General features: G+C 35.9%; 1 protein-coding gene across 1 annotated transcript in view; it reads right to left on the minus strand.

The window, feature by feature from the left end:
* EPC2 (enhancer of polycomb homolog 2) overlaps nt 1-15,534 on the minus strand; it is a 53,429-nt gene that overhangs the window by 20,023 nt on the left and 17,872 nt on the right. Inside the window, exons 2-3 of the mRNA XM_063318379.1 lie at nt 5,333-5,492; nt 2,126-2,271 (exon numbers count right to left, since the gene is read on the minus strand). Coding sequence (XP_063174449.1) covers nt 2,126-2,271; nt 5,333-5,492 — 306 coding nt within the window. The remainder of the gene's footprint in view (nt 1-2,125; nt 2,272-5,332; nt 5,493-15,534) is intronic.

Raw genomic sequence — 15,534 nt, forward strand, 5'->3', positions numbered from 1 at the left:
GCAACCTATCTACATCACTGATTTAAATGGGACTTGAATGTAATTAACTTTATTTAGATTGGAACAATTTACTGAGAAAACCTTGCAAACCAATTATCTATCAAGTCTTAGTCTGTCTTTCTAAAGACTATCTTATCTATTCCCAAAGTCAGATTTCTGAGGTGATGTGAATTATTACTCACATTCATCCTCCATCAATAGTTTCTAAAGATGCCTTGGTAATTTATTTCAAGAAATATGTTTCTTGGATAAAAAAAGAATTTTATTTGCTTTTAACTTTTTTTTTATCAAGCACCCCAAAATACTGACCATGAATTCTGAAAGGTGACCACTATTCTTACATGTAAAAATAAATTGTATGAATTGCTTCTTAATTTCCGAATGGCTGGTTCATTGATTTTAGGTATCTTAAACTACAAGGTCTATTAAACAGTTCAACTCCCACCCCTGAAAAATTATGGTTCCTTTTTTGTACTGGTATGTATTTGGGGTTGGTCAACCATCATAACCACAAACAATTATCATTTCCTTCAAATGTAAACTGATCAATTAATGAAAATTAATTACTTAGTTGAAAGACCAGACTTTTCACTTTATAACAGCAATGTACATTTTACTGCACTGAAATATTACACAAAAACAGTTACTAACTCAATTCCTTTCTCTTTCTGATATGTACTTTTAAAAGCAAATATGCATTCCAGATATTTGGAATAATTATTCTTTTTTTCTTACTATGAACCTGTACACCTTCTGTTGGATTAAAGTAACTAACTTCCAATCCAACAAATGGAAAATTATTTGGACATATTTATATCATCAAAGGCAATGGGAATATTAACAAAAATATGCCAATCAATTTGGCACACTCCTTTCCCTTTCATGCTACCTGGTTTCATTTTCTTTACGAATTACAACATAAGGCAAGGATCCCAGCTGTTATTATCTGTAGGATGTCTGAAGAGTACACTAATTTGCTAGGGAGAAAGTTGGTAAAAGAACTAATATAATTTCTGTTATTAAGTGCTTCTTCTAAAATAGCCAAAATCATATTACACTCTTTATCTGCCAAAATTTTAAAAAGCTGCCTAGCTAAGATGACTATAAAGGCTTTAAAAATTTCAGTAATTTGATGGCAGCAAACAAACAATTATTTCCAAATTGCAAAAAAACCACATAATGGTACTTCAAAATAATTTCAAAACTTTCAGCTCATACATTAGATTTAGATGAATTCATGCTGCCTAAATCATAGACAGCTTTTGAATTAGTGGGTACAGAGGCTGAGCAATTTCTAATTTCAATGAAAATTTTGAAATCTTACTATTTGACAGTATAAAGAAGCTGAGGATTTATGTGTCTAAACTGTAACCTGAATTAAAAGTTTCATGTTATTAGCTGTTATTAGCAGAATAACAGCTAATAATATTTTTAACTTTTTAAAAGGTATATTGGGTCTTTTTCTACATCAACATATTTAAAATAATTATCAGACTTTCTGCATTCTGGAGTAATTCAAGTAATTCAAGGCAATTTAGATACAGATGTTTGAGATTAAATGATGTATGGTTCATACTAGAGAAATGTACATGTATTGATCAAAGAAGGAAATAACAGGTGGAATAATGTTTCCCCAATACTTCAGATATAGCGTTTGTGGAAACCATTGCTTTGTCATTGCATTCATCACAGTGGCAACAGAAACTGTGCCATAGTAGCCTCAATCACTACCTGTCTAAATCATCTTGTTTTCTTGCCTGAAACAGCTGCTATGTAGTATAGCAAATCGTTCTCAAGGTAAAACAACTTCCACGCAATACTCAAGGCCTCTAAATATTATGGGAGAGGTACACACAAAGTGGAAAAGGTGTGAGCAGTAAGAAAGGAAACCTCCGCAGACAAATGTACACAAGTACTCCTTGAATAATTTATATGTCATAACATTTCTTCTTAATTTCTTTATATACCATTAAGGATATATATTCAGCATTTCTTTACACTATGCTTAAGAAATTACTCATGCACTGTAAATAAAGACATCCACATTTAGAAAATCTTATACAAATTCAATTTTATTTGCAACTTCTATAAGGAAGGGTTTGGGGTTTTTTTGAATTCATGATACCTGATTAGAACTAGCTTTTTCAAGCCTGTCTATCATAATTTCAAATTGCAGTGGTTTGATTTCCATCTTCCGATTAAGCCTATTTAATAATGTTTCATCTTCTGAGTCCATATCATAATCAGGTTGCTCATTGTCCAGATTAAAGGCTGAAACACACAGAAAATATATTTTAGTTTAAAACGGCAAGCTTAAATGGACATAAGTATGCTAATGAACTATATGCAGGGGAAAAAAATTAAAGACTACCTAGTTCAAGCACTGGACCCAAAAGACAGATTTTTTTTATTAGTCAAGTGATTCCTTCCACCATTGAGAATGAGTTAAGCATGATTACATTAGTCAGAGGCACAGAGCACCAGAAAGATCTACAATAGGTAACTAAGGCAAAATAATGCTTTTACTAAAGAAACAAACCTTAGGATGAATACAATGGAAAAAGAGACAATTTGCAAAAACTTTACAATAAGCCAAGTTGGGAGACATTGTACCTTAATACCTAAGTTGGTAGTCTGTTGTAAGTAAGCACATTTTCAAAACAGTAGAATAAATTACAAGGGAGAATATAGAAAATCCTCCCATAATTTTAACTCAACCATGACCTTTTTAATGATCACTTTATTTCTTCTTTACTGGCATTTAGGAAAGGCTGATTTTAAAAATTTGTATTTATTACTGAACTTATACCCTGCTTTTCTTTTTATATAAATTCAGACTATAAAACAATGATAAAATCAATGCAATTAAAATAAAAAACAGAAATTAAAATCAATTTCATTATATTAACAAAGGCTTTGGAAAAAAGATGCATTTTGGCCACTTTCCTAAAGTTTGGGATATCTGAAAGCAAATACTTCTTGCGAAGTGCATGCCATAGCCTGGGCAACACATGAGAAGGACCTCTCTGAGATACAGGACAGCGAAGCTTCTGGCAGCAGAGGAACCTGGCAGGTTTATTGTGGGATAGATAGCTGTGATTTAAGCGTTAGAGCAAGAGATGGTATCCTTTCAACAGCTGGGGGCTATCCGCCCCATCCAGTGTTGAGAATCCTGAGTTTACAGATTTTTCCATTTTTTTTAAAATAAGCGTATTCTAAGGCTTAAAATATTAAAATAACTCTTAATGAACAGAGAGCTGTATCATTAATTATCTATGAACACTTTCATGACAATGTTTTTCTAATTTAAAAATAAAATATTACAAAATATTTCAAGATCCTTTCCCCCATCAACTTTTCCAACTGGGGGCAGGGGGGCAAAAAAGGCATCAAGGAAAAAAAACAGAAATTCCTATTTGCTCCCCAAAATTTCTGTTCTTTGATCCCACACCTTTATATCTCGTCTCAGGATTATAAAAATGGGCTTTCAGATGGCAACATGTGACCCACCTTTGTAGTTAGCTATGAGAATGAAATAAAGATGTTTCAATTTTATGAAGACATGCTATATCTTATTTCCCTTATATTAGACAAGTTTATATTACACTAGCCCTTCACATCATGTATAATCCATTCACTTGTCCAGAAATTCAATGTTTGCAATAAACTAGTAGCCAACCCCAATCTTGAAGTTACAAAAACAAAATAAAACAAAATGAAACAAGCCATTAGAAAAGCCCTGTTAAGAGACAAATATCCAGCAAGATGTGCATTTCAAGCACTAACTGGTCAGTGGAGTAATTTTACACAAAAACAGACTTGCTTTCTATTTGCTTCAGCTCTAAAATAAAAATACAATGGATGATTCTATATTAAAAATCCCAAAAGAAGCTTTCATGTAAAAAATAAACTAATAGAAACAATGCAATTGTCTTCTGTGATCAGGAAAACTTCTAACTATTCTAGCATCCAAAAATGATAATTTAATTTATGAATTTCCTTGGAAATTCATGGAAAAGTTTGAATGAAAATTGCAGTTCTGTTCATATATCTATCTGTCAATGAGGGAGATAAGTCCTCTGAATAAGTAAATTTCATTTTAATCACCATACTTACATTATGATAAAATCTATAGTTATCTAAACTCAAGCACAGTCCCAAATACTGAAGAATGCAAGTTACATTCTTGAGGAAGTAAATCTCAGTATTTACTTTCCCCCACTTAAGGATTAAAATTTAGATTCAGGCTTCCCGTCTTTCCCAAATGGATGGTTAACAATGTCAAAACTGATAAAAAATAGGCAGACAAGGAATACATTGTTTTTACACGTCATTAATATGTACACATATCGTTCATATATTGCTTGTTCATGACCCTCGGCGTTTTGAATTCTTTTAAAACAGTAACACAAAACATAATAGGACAGGATAATATAAAAACAATAGCAGAGCAGAAATGTCAGCATTAAGACAGTTACCTTAGGGACCGTCTTTTCCCAGTTGTTTCTACCTATCCAATCCAGTCCAGCAGGACGGGCATGCTCTGGGTCCCGTCAGCCAAGGAATGTCGGCTGGCAGGGACCAGGAGGCATGCCTTTTCTGCTGTGGCGCCTGCCCTCTGGAACATCCTTCCTCCTGAGATTAGGATGGCCCTGACCCTTTTGGCTTTTCCGAAGGCCTTGAAGACCTGGCTCTGTGCCCAGGCCTGGGGCCCTGAGTGTGTGAAGGGCCCCATTTCATGGCTGCGCTAACACCAATGGCTTTTAAGATCTCTCGGCTGTATTTGTATTTAATTTTTTGGTATTGTTTTTATTGTTTTATTGTATTAATTACTGTTCACCACCCAGAGTCACTGGTTTGAGATGGGCAGCTATATAAATTGAATAAAATAAATAAATAAATAAAACTGATCTTCAAGATACAAAAGACCTGAAGGATCTTCAAAAGTATTGAAGGGAGAGCAGGCTAGAAGCCAGGTAAATTTTCTTAAACTCCTACTCCTGATTCCTACTTGCCCCATAACAAGAGAGGACAGCTGCAACAAGGCCTTTAACTTAAACAAGTTATCTTACACATCTCTTTGGTTCAAGGCAGTATCAATATCACAAACCAATTCTCTAAATATCAGAACATAAAATTACAAATTTGATGTGTACTACTTGAGTAAACAAAAACAAGAAAACAGATTGTTCCTTTACAATGTGAATTTAATGACAACTTCCTTCTCTTCAAGACAAACACACAAGTCTCTCTCAAAATACCTTCCTTCCCATTCTGTGGTTTTGACAGCCAATTCAAAAAACAAACAAACAGTAGTTAACACTGAACTTACGTTGAATATGAATGAACTGCTTTGGCTGTTTAAATTCTCCTTTGTACAGACGACTGTAATAGTTGACATTGCTTTCTGCTTCAGGAACTGGAATAACCATATTCTCTTTCTTTTCTCTGAAGACTTGCTGTGCTGAGATTGCTCTTTGCAAATGGTGTTCCTAAAAAAATAAAAGTGTATTTTTTATAACAGCAACATCCTGGTTTATCAAATACAAAAAATCCTAATTTGGGTAATGTTTCCTTTCAGGACAACAGGATAAATTGCTTGACCTTAAAATTTATAAGGACAATTCTGGAGAGAGAAAAAATCTTCAGCCTTCTTAACTGAGGATAGAAGTTAAGTGGGGCGGGAAGGAGGAATCCAAACAATATAAAGCAAAGGCTTGACCTAAGCTCTTGATTGTTTCTTTAAATAAGAATATCTTCCAGATAAAAGTCTGGGAAAGCTATTCGCCCACCTTTCTAAAACCACAAATAAATAACATAAATATGTGTAGGCAGGCATGGTAGTAAGCAACTTTGTGAGCAACAGACTATTGTAGGTTTTTTCCCCCCACAAGACAGCTGTAGTGAGAAGATACTTGGCAAAGAAAAAAGAAAAAAATTATGAAGTTCTTTTAAGATGTGTGAAGAATTTGGAAAGCAGAGCAAAGGCTGACGCTCATTTTCTATAATGCAACAGACAAGTAACAAAGCAGTCTTAAAAAGAAACTATTGCAGAACTTAAAGCTCAGGCAGCACATCTAATAATCAAAGCTGAAAATTTTAAATATTTTAAAATATTAACAAGGACCAGATCTCTCTCTTTCTCTTTATATAACACACAAACTAACCTATTTCATATCAAACTAAAAAAAAAGATAAATATATGAATTCCAAGGCTTATTTTTAAAACAAATCCCTTTCACCCACTTCATCAGACATGAACTCTAATATCACAAATAATAAATACCTATCTATGCAAAAAAAGGAGTTTTCAGTTTCTCAGGAGATTTTAAATAATTTAGTTTGAATCTTTTGTACATGTTTTACAGTATGATTTGGATTTGTTGTTTAGTCATTTAGTCGCTTCTGACTCTTCGTGACTTCATGGACCAGCCCACGCCAGAACTTCCTGTCGGTCGACAACACCCCCAGCTCCCCCAGGGATGAGTCTGTCACCTCTAGAATATCATCCATCCACCTTGCCCTTGGCCGGCCCCTCTTCCTTTTGCCCTCCACTCTCCCTAGCATCAGCATCTTCTCCAGGGTGTCCTGTCTTCTCCTTATGTGGCCAAAGTATTTCAGTTTTGCCTTTAATATCATTCCTTCAAGTGAGCAGTCTGGCTTTATTTCCTGGAGGATGGACTGGTTTGATCTTCTGACAGTCCAAGGCACTCTCAGAATTTTCCTCCAACACCACAGTTCAAAACATCTATCTTCCTTCTCTCAGCCTTCCTTATGGTCCAGCTCTCACAGCCATATGTTACTACGGGGAACACCATTGCTTTAACTATGCGGGCCTTTGTTGTCAGCGTGATGTCTCTGCTCTTAACTATTTTATCGAGATTTGTCATTGCTCTTCTCCCAAGGATTAAGCGTCTTCTGATTTCCTGACTGCAGTCAGCATCTGCAGTAATCTTCGCACCTAGAAATACAAAGTCACTGCTTCTACATTTTCTCCCTCTATTTGCCAGTTATCAATCTGCCATAATCTTGGTTTTTTCGAGGTTTAGCTGCAAGCCAGCTTTTGCACTTTCTTCTTTCACCTTCATCATAAGGCTCCACAGTTCCTCTTCGCTTTCAACCATCAAAGTGGTATCATCTGCATATCTGAGATCGTTAATGTTTCTTCCAGAGATTTTAACTCCAGCCTTAGATTCCTCAAGCCCAGCTTGTTGCATGATGTGTTCTGCATACAAGTTGAATAGGTAGGGTGAGAGTATACAGCCCTGCCGTACTCCTTGCCCAATCTTAAACCAGTCCATTGTTCCATGGTCTGTTCTTACTTTGCTACTTGGTCGTTATACAGATTCTTCAGGAGGCATACAAGATGACTTGGTATCCTCATACCACTAAGAACTTGCCACAATTTGTTAAGGTCCACACAGTCAAAGGCTTTAGAATAGTCAATAAAACAGAAATAGATGTGTTTCTGAAACTCCCTGGCTTTTTCCATTATCCAGCGGATATTGGCAATTTGGTCTCTAGTTCCTCTGCCTTTTCTAAACCCAGCTTATACATCTGGCAATTCTCGCTCCATGAATTGCTGAAGTCTACCTTGCAGGATTTTGAGCATTACCTTACTGGCATGTGAAATGAGTGCCACTGTTCGATAGTTTTAACATGCTTTAGTGTTTCCCTTTTTTGATATGGGGATATAAGTTGGTTTTTTCCAGTCTGATGGCCATTCTTGTGTTTTCCAAATTTGCTGGCATATAGCACGCATTACCTTGACAGCATCATCTTGCGAGATTTTGAACAGTTCAGCTGGGATGCCGTCATCTCCTGCTGCCTTGTTATTAGCAATGCTTCTTAAGGCCCATTCAACCTCACTCTTCAGGATGTCTGGCTCTAGCTCACTGACCACACCGTCAAAGCTATCCTCGATATTGTTATCCTTCCTATACAGGTCTTCTGTATATTCTTGCGACCTTTTCTTGATCTCTTCTGCTTCTGTTAGGTCCTTGCCATCTTTGCTTTTGATCATACCCATTTTGGCCTGGAATTTACCTCCGGTGTTTCTAATTCTCTGGAAGAGGTCTCTTGTCCTTCCTATTCTATTGTCTTCTTCCACTTCTGCGCATTGCTTGTTTAAAAATAATTCCTTGTCTCTTCTGGCTAACTCTGGAATTTTGCATTTAATTCGGCATATCTCCCCCTATCGCTGTTGCCTTTTGCTTTCCTTCTTTCTTGGGCTACTTCTAGTGTCTCAGCAGACAGCCATTTTGCCTTCTTGGTTTTCTCTTTCTTTGGGATGTATTTTGTTGCTGCCTCCTGAACAATGCTGCCAACTTCTGTCCAGAGTTCTTCCGGGACCCTATCTACTAAGTCCAGTCCCTTAAATCTATTCTTCACCTCCACTGCATATTCCTTAGGAATATTAGTGAGCTCATATCTAGCTGATCTGTGGGTCTTCCCTAATCTCTTTAGTCTGATCCTAAATTGTGCAAGAAGAAGTTCGTGATCGGAACTACAGTCAGCTCCAGGTCTTGTTTTTACCGACACATGTATAGATGTCCGCCACCTCTGGCTGCAAAGGATGTAGTCAATCTGATTTCGGTGTTGCCCATCTGGTGAAGTCCATGTATAAAGCCGTCTCTTAGGTTGTTGGAAGAGAGTGTTTGTTATGCAAAGTGAGTTGTCTTGGCAAAATTCTATCAGCCTATGTCCTGCTTCGTTTTGTTCTCCCAGGCCATGCTTACCTGTAATTCCAGGAGTCATTTGACTGCCCACCTTAGCATTCCAGTCTCCCGTGATGAAAATAACATCTCTTTTAGATCTGTTGTCCAGTAAGTGCTGCAGATCCTCACAGAACCGCTCTACTTCAGCTTCTTCGGCATCTGTGGTTGGGGCGTATATTTGGATCACTGTGATGTTAGATGGCTTGCCCTGAATTTGAATTGAGATCATTCTATCGTTTTTTGGATTGTATCCAAGCACTGCTTTAGCCACTTTACGATTAATTATGAAGGCTACTCCATTTCTTCTCTGGTCCTCTTGTCCACAGTAGTAGATCTGGTGGTCATCTGATGTGAAGTGGCCCATTCCAGTCCATTTCAGTTCACTGATGCCCAAAATGTCTATCTTTAACCTTGACATCTCACCAATAACCACATCCAATTTGCCCTGGCTCATAGATCTTACATTCCAGGTTCCAATGGTGTGTTGATCCTTAGAACCCATCCTCTGTTCCTCCCCAGTAACATTTTGACCATCTTCCGACCTGGGGGTCTCATCTTCCAATGGTATACCAACATATCTCTGGTTGTACTGATCCATTTAGTTTTCACGGCAAGAATACTGGGGTGGGTTGCCATTACCTTCCCCAGGGATCGCATTTAGTCTGACCTCTCTGTCATGACCTTCCCGTCTTGGGTGGCCCTTCACGGTTGCTTCACACAAAGTGCCGTTATAGATAATAGGGTTTTTTTAAATATACATGAAAACACACAGAGGATTCCCAAAGGCATATATACAGAAAGATAGGCATATGTGTTATATATAATCTATATTTTGTAGAATATGTATCTTCTATGAGACATTTGAAAAGTAAAACCCTCAAGAAAATTAGCATTTTTAAAGTAACTTAGAAAGGTGTAACTTATAGTACATAATGAAGCCAGGGATTTTCAAAAGGTATAAAAATCGTATTGCTCCAAACTAACATTTCTAACTTCTTTCAGGATGTATATCAACTGTGTTACCAACTCACAGAAAATCATCCTATAATCAATTTCTGAGCCATTTCAAGGAATATCATAATTCAAGGAATCTCATCAACACCACTTTCAACTCTCCCCTATTAGTGTAACAGTTTCATAATAAAGCAGACTTCGTTGAATTACACATCGTTCTTTTTCTATCAAATTGTAAACAAGTAAGGCAGAAAAGACAATATATATGGAAGTCAAATTTAGTGACATCAATTTTATTTACTTGAAATGTTAAACTTAGGCTCTAATTAAAAGAGAATTAGATCTCAGAGCTGGGTTTAACGTCTATTTTCCTCTACCCGTGTTATATCCTCAGTATTGCTCTATTAACTCCTCAAGACATCCAGAATTTGTCTCAGCAGAATCCCAGAACAGCCAAGCTGTTTCAGGTTTTAGTCTGGCTGAATCACAACTCACATTTATCTGAACTTCTGGAGTACCATGTGGCATATTTTTGTGCACACCTCTAGAATATAAGTATTAGTAATAATTTTAAATGAATACTTAATGATGTCCTTACATTTTTTACTTCTCTTTTAATATTTTTAAAAAATGTATAAAATATGTCATCACATTATAAAATACAGACAAACATAAGATTTTTATCCACAAACCACAAACCACACTTAAGTCTTCAGGCACTGAAATCTAACTACCCTGTCTGCAAAATTCAGGTTCATACCGAACTATATTCAGTTGTAATCTTCTATACAACTTACATACAAATGAGTTTTATTCAGCTCACTGGATCTTATTCATGAATAATCTTAATTGGCTCTCACAATATCATCACAATGTTTTTTAGTTCTTTTCTGATTCAATTCAAAGTGCTGGCTTTAACCAATGAAGTCTTGCATAGTAACTTTAGTTGCTATGACAATGTTTGATTATTTATATATACTCATAAAGCAATTGCTGTAGAACTCCATATTTGTTTTAATTTTCTGTTTGAAATGTCCTAATAGTATTTTTGTATTATTTGTAATTTGACATCATTTTTACATTGTCTAAGTTAATATGCATCTAACAACTGAAAATAAATTATCATCAGGAAAAGCAAGTACAAACAGCTTTTATTACTTATAGCAATCTCCCTGCATACTCCAAATCCTGAGGATACAGTCTCAATTTTAACATTGTTCTTGAACCAAAAATACCTTTCTCTACTTCTCTCTGGATATCTCAAATAGCAAATTCCATGGTTTACTAATCTATCTTGTAACTGAGGAAGAATCAAATAAGTAAATAAAACAACTCCATAAGTAATGCAGAACCACAGCCTAATTCATTTATTGTGGCCAACCATAATGTGTTTTAGTTTAGCATATTTTATTAAAACAGTCCTATTCTTGCTAATGAGTCAATAGCTCACACTCATCTAATGAAATTAGAACCTAGCTTTCTCCAGACCTCATCCAACCATTTAAGCTTTGACTGAAAATGTAGGCTAAGAATATTATTTCCAAAAATAGCTCTGAACCTAAATGGGACTCAGCATTCTTAGAAATTGAAAACAATTGGTGACTGTGGCGTAGCATTTCATATGGAAGTTCCTAGCTTCTTGGAAGAAAAATAAGTTAAGATATGCTTTTCATGGTAAACTAGATGGAGAAATAGATTGGGAGCATTTTACTTTCATTATGAGAATACTGTACTTCAAGTAAATGGGAATGTTAAACTAGTTTTTGGTGTGGCTTTTTGCTTGCATTTTATATGGAGGGCGGAAAGAGTTTTACTTGTTTTCCACAATATCCATGTTTTGTTTGTGGTCTGTGTGTGCATGTTTGTGTGTGTTTCTATAAGCATTACCTGATTAATTTCAGTAAAATAGATGTTTTGTTCTGTTTTGTAAGACCTAATATGCCCTACCTTTGTTTTGGTCAATATCTTGGTTATGTTTCTTCTCTATGCACCTTAAAATTTTGCTTGCATATCTACCACAGCAGTTGTGATGACTGGAACACTCAAGCTTTCACTCAATTAAGACTCATAAGCTGTTGCTTAGAAATCTATTTAATGAAGCAAAGCATTCAGTACATAGAAAAAGTTGCAAATGGCATTTCCCACGCATTTCTACATTTGAAATCACAGAGACTTCGAATCCCCCCCACACTGGTCCCTTAGGTATGTGCCCCTCCTTCCCATGTCAGCAGATGGCTGGAAAGGTTTCTCTCCCAATGGCCTTGGGGCAAGGAGCATCTAGCCCAAACAAAATGATTCACACTCCAACCTGGCTCCCCCTCCCAGCTGGAGACTTGCGGGTCGACACGGATTGCTGGAAGATGGACGCGAGTGCGATAAAGTGTTCTGGGAACATTTGATCAGGAAGCATGACAACAGTCATTTGTGAAAGCCATAACCACACATTAAAAAAATTGTAAAGATGCAGCTTTGGAACAACAAACCCAGGAAATTGATAGCATCTATGTATCTCTACAACATGAGTCTTTCCCAGCTGTACCAACGTGAAACTGTAAAGACTAAGCCTGCAACCTGCATCAGCCCCATACAACATCAGAGTTCACTATATACTCTGGGACATATTCCTCCTTACTAACAGTAATATAGGCCCTCTCTGTGGTAAAACACAAAGAAAGAAACAAAGCAAAGAACTAATCAAGGGAGATACATAGCTGACTTAAAAATAATGATTTTATGAATGCGAAAATAAAATGAAAGGCTAAAACAAAAAGGTATAGATTGAGACTTGGCCTTCCCTGTGTTCACAAATTAGCTGAGTTCAGTGAGAAGTCTATGATGCAAGCAAAGCTATTTGCTGATGGAAAGAAAGATGTATTTGCTAATCTGCATTCCCCCAGTCGCTTTCCCATACTGTTCCAAGAGATAATCTATTAAGGTTGGTGCAGTGATCCAGATTCAAAAGGAAAGAAGTGATTTGGAGTACTGTGGATCTACAGGCTGCATTTGTTGACATCTCCTTAAATCAAACACATCTTTTCCTGGGACCCACTGTGCAAACTCAGAAAAAGATGCAGTTTCTTAAGGAGTTGCCAACAGGTGCGATGTGACCACCCACATGTGTACTTAACCATATTTTTACCTTCAAATCTAAATTGCTGCACAACTCTAGAACCTGGAACAAAATTAATGTCAACTCACATCTCCTTATTCTGATGAAGCATGACCAAGTAGAACATCAGGTAAAAAGCCACCGTTAGTGTCCTTCTGAACATACAACTAATGAACAAAAATTGCTCTATTGTATTTGCACACATTTATATTATGCTTTATTTCCAGGTCTTTATTAAGTGTTCTTTTTTGACACCTATCAAGATCGTAAAGTTTAAATAGGTCCAAAATTGCAGAACAGACTAAAAGGTGCTTAATTCTGAAAGAATTTTTTGTAACACAGATCAATCTTCATTATAATTATGTTGTAAAGAATTAGTTAAGCAAATTATCATAAAGGTCGAAACATATATTAATCACACAACAATAAGATATTGTCTAATTTGCACAACCTCAGGGAAAAAATTGTAATTTGAATTATTTTTAGCAAACCAAGAATCTGTCAATACACTATAAGACATTATTATAAACTCAAGCACTAACATTTCACAAGGAAAGCATAAATAACACTTCTAATAGAAAATTTTAGACTGAGAGGATAGTCATGTTCACAATCCTAAACAGTATGTTTATCAAGTGTTCAATGCATTAAACATGATAGGAACATCACTGTTTTACCAAAATAAATGTACTTCAGGGCATGATAATATTCCTTCAAATACAGGAAATTAACTTGGTCAACCTGCTTGATCATCCAATACCAATGCCCATGCTATAACAGGAACTATTAATACATCTATTTGGCTAGGGTCGTTTATCTACCACATTGATCTAGCTAGACTCCTGATATGGGACTTCCTTTGCTTCTATAATTGCAAATTTTGTACTTCCCTCACTGCCCTATTTTATCTTTTTTTTCAATAAATCTTAGTTTTTGCCTCTCAAGTTGGCTTGGTTTCCTTTTACATCATTAAGGAAACATGTACCCCTATGCACCTAGATTTCTAAAACCTTATTTTCTGAGCTATAAAGGGAAGGAATATGAGGTAGGCTAATCATACCCCAGAGATTTCTTGGTATGCAATTAACTATGCATGCACATGCTCAGCCACTTCAGTTTGCATGAGAAACACTCCAGGAGCAGCTTCCTAAGCAGATGTGCAACCCCTGCAAATAACACAACTGCTTTAAAAATTCAAAAAAGGTGCTTAGTATGTGCACCAGCACACTGTGAAGCATTCCTTTTTAATGTTTTCCACAGCCCTACCAACCTTCTCTCACACATATATAAGCCCCTCTCAAACACATTAAATGCATGCACCTATCCTTTCTTCAAGCAGAGGTAACGAAAAGAACAGAATGGAGATGAGGTAAAAGAAATGGAAAGTAGGCTGGATGGAAAAACAAAGCTGGGAACAAAACAGGATGGAGATAAGAGAAAGAGGGAATTAAATAAGCAAAGAGACAAGAGAAAGGCTCTGTTTAAAAATAACAAAAAGGGTTAAATTGAGTAAGCAGTCATTCCCAAGCTGTGGCTAACCTCTAAAAACATCCCTGCTTTTTAGCAGCAATGTCTGCAGCTCTTTGTAACTCCATCTTTTCAACTGCCTCTTCTGTTCTCAGGAATGTAAGATGACCCCTTCCCTCCAATTAACAGGCAACTATAAAAAAAAAACCTTGAATCAAGCTTACACTTGTAAGCAAGCACCACTGAGTAAGTAAGCTCTACTGAGTTCAGTCTCTCTTATTCCCAGGTAAATATGTGTAAATTGCTGCTATACAGGGGATGGATCTGTTTACTCCAGCTTGTTCCACGTGAATTAGTGTAGAACCTGGGAAGAAATCCTAGACTATTCAGCTGTTTTCTCCTGTTTGTAAAGAAGGGTTGACAGAGTTCTTAATGTTCTTGATGAGGAGTTGCAAGTACAAGGAAATGTATGCATGTCTATTTTGCATTAAAACCCATTAAGTACAGAGTAACTCCTGGGGAAGTAAGCTTATGAGTTCTAGACCCTCCATGAATAGAGGAAACTTTCTACTGTAAAAATTCACCTTCTACACATGGAGAGAAGGGTTAACCAGAGGATAACAGCAGTAGCTTCTCCCAATTCTGTCTCCTTTTCTTTTTTATCTTTTAAAAAAAAAGCAAATAAGCAAAAAGAAAAAAAGAAAAATAATTGATGCAAAAATATAATATCAATAAATGGACAGAGTAGTTACAGAAATTGAACAGTTAGTGTTCATTATACCATTGATAAAAAATTAACCCTAAAAAATAAAGTAAGTTATTTTTAACGTAAGGAGAATGAAAAGAAGAAAAACTAAAAAACATAGATAAATATTTGGTTTTAACTTCCCCTTTATTTTACTCTAACTGATATACAATATTTATAAACATTTAAATTTTTTCATGTATTTCTGATTTCAGATCTTTGGTCAATTCTTTTTCCCCTAAAAAGCAACACTCTGAATACTTAAATTTGCCTTGCTGCATACTATGTAATATATATGGAAGTCATTCTTGCTTAAATTTGGTCAAGCTTCTGTTATGAATATATGCGGTTAATTTTGCCATTACGGCATATTCTCCAAATTTTAAGTTCCCAGTCTGATATCTTTGGTAACATCTTTTCCAGTGTTGTGCTAAGTTTATCGTCACGGCCATGAACATGTATCTTACCAAATTATAATATTTTTTGTTGATATGTCTTGGAATTAGGCCTAGTTAAAAAAGAGGTTTCATTTCAAATTTGAT

Source organism: Candoia aspera, chromosome 1, assembly GCF_035149785.1.
Source record: "Candoia aspera isolate rCanAsp1 chromosome 1, rCanAsp1.hap2, whole genome shotgun sequence".
NCBI classification, from domain to species: Eukaryota; Metazoa; Chordata; class Lepidosauria; order Squamata; family Boidae; genus Candoia; species Candoia aspera.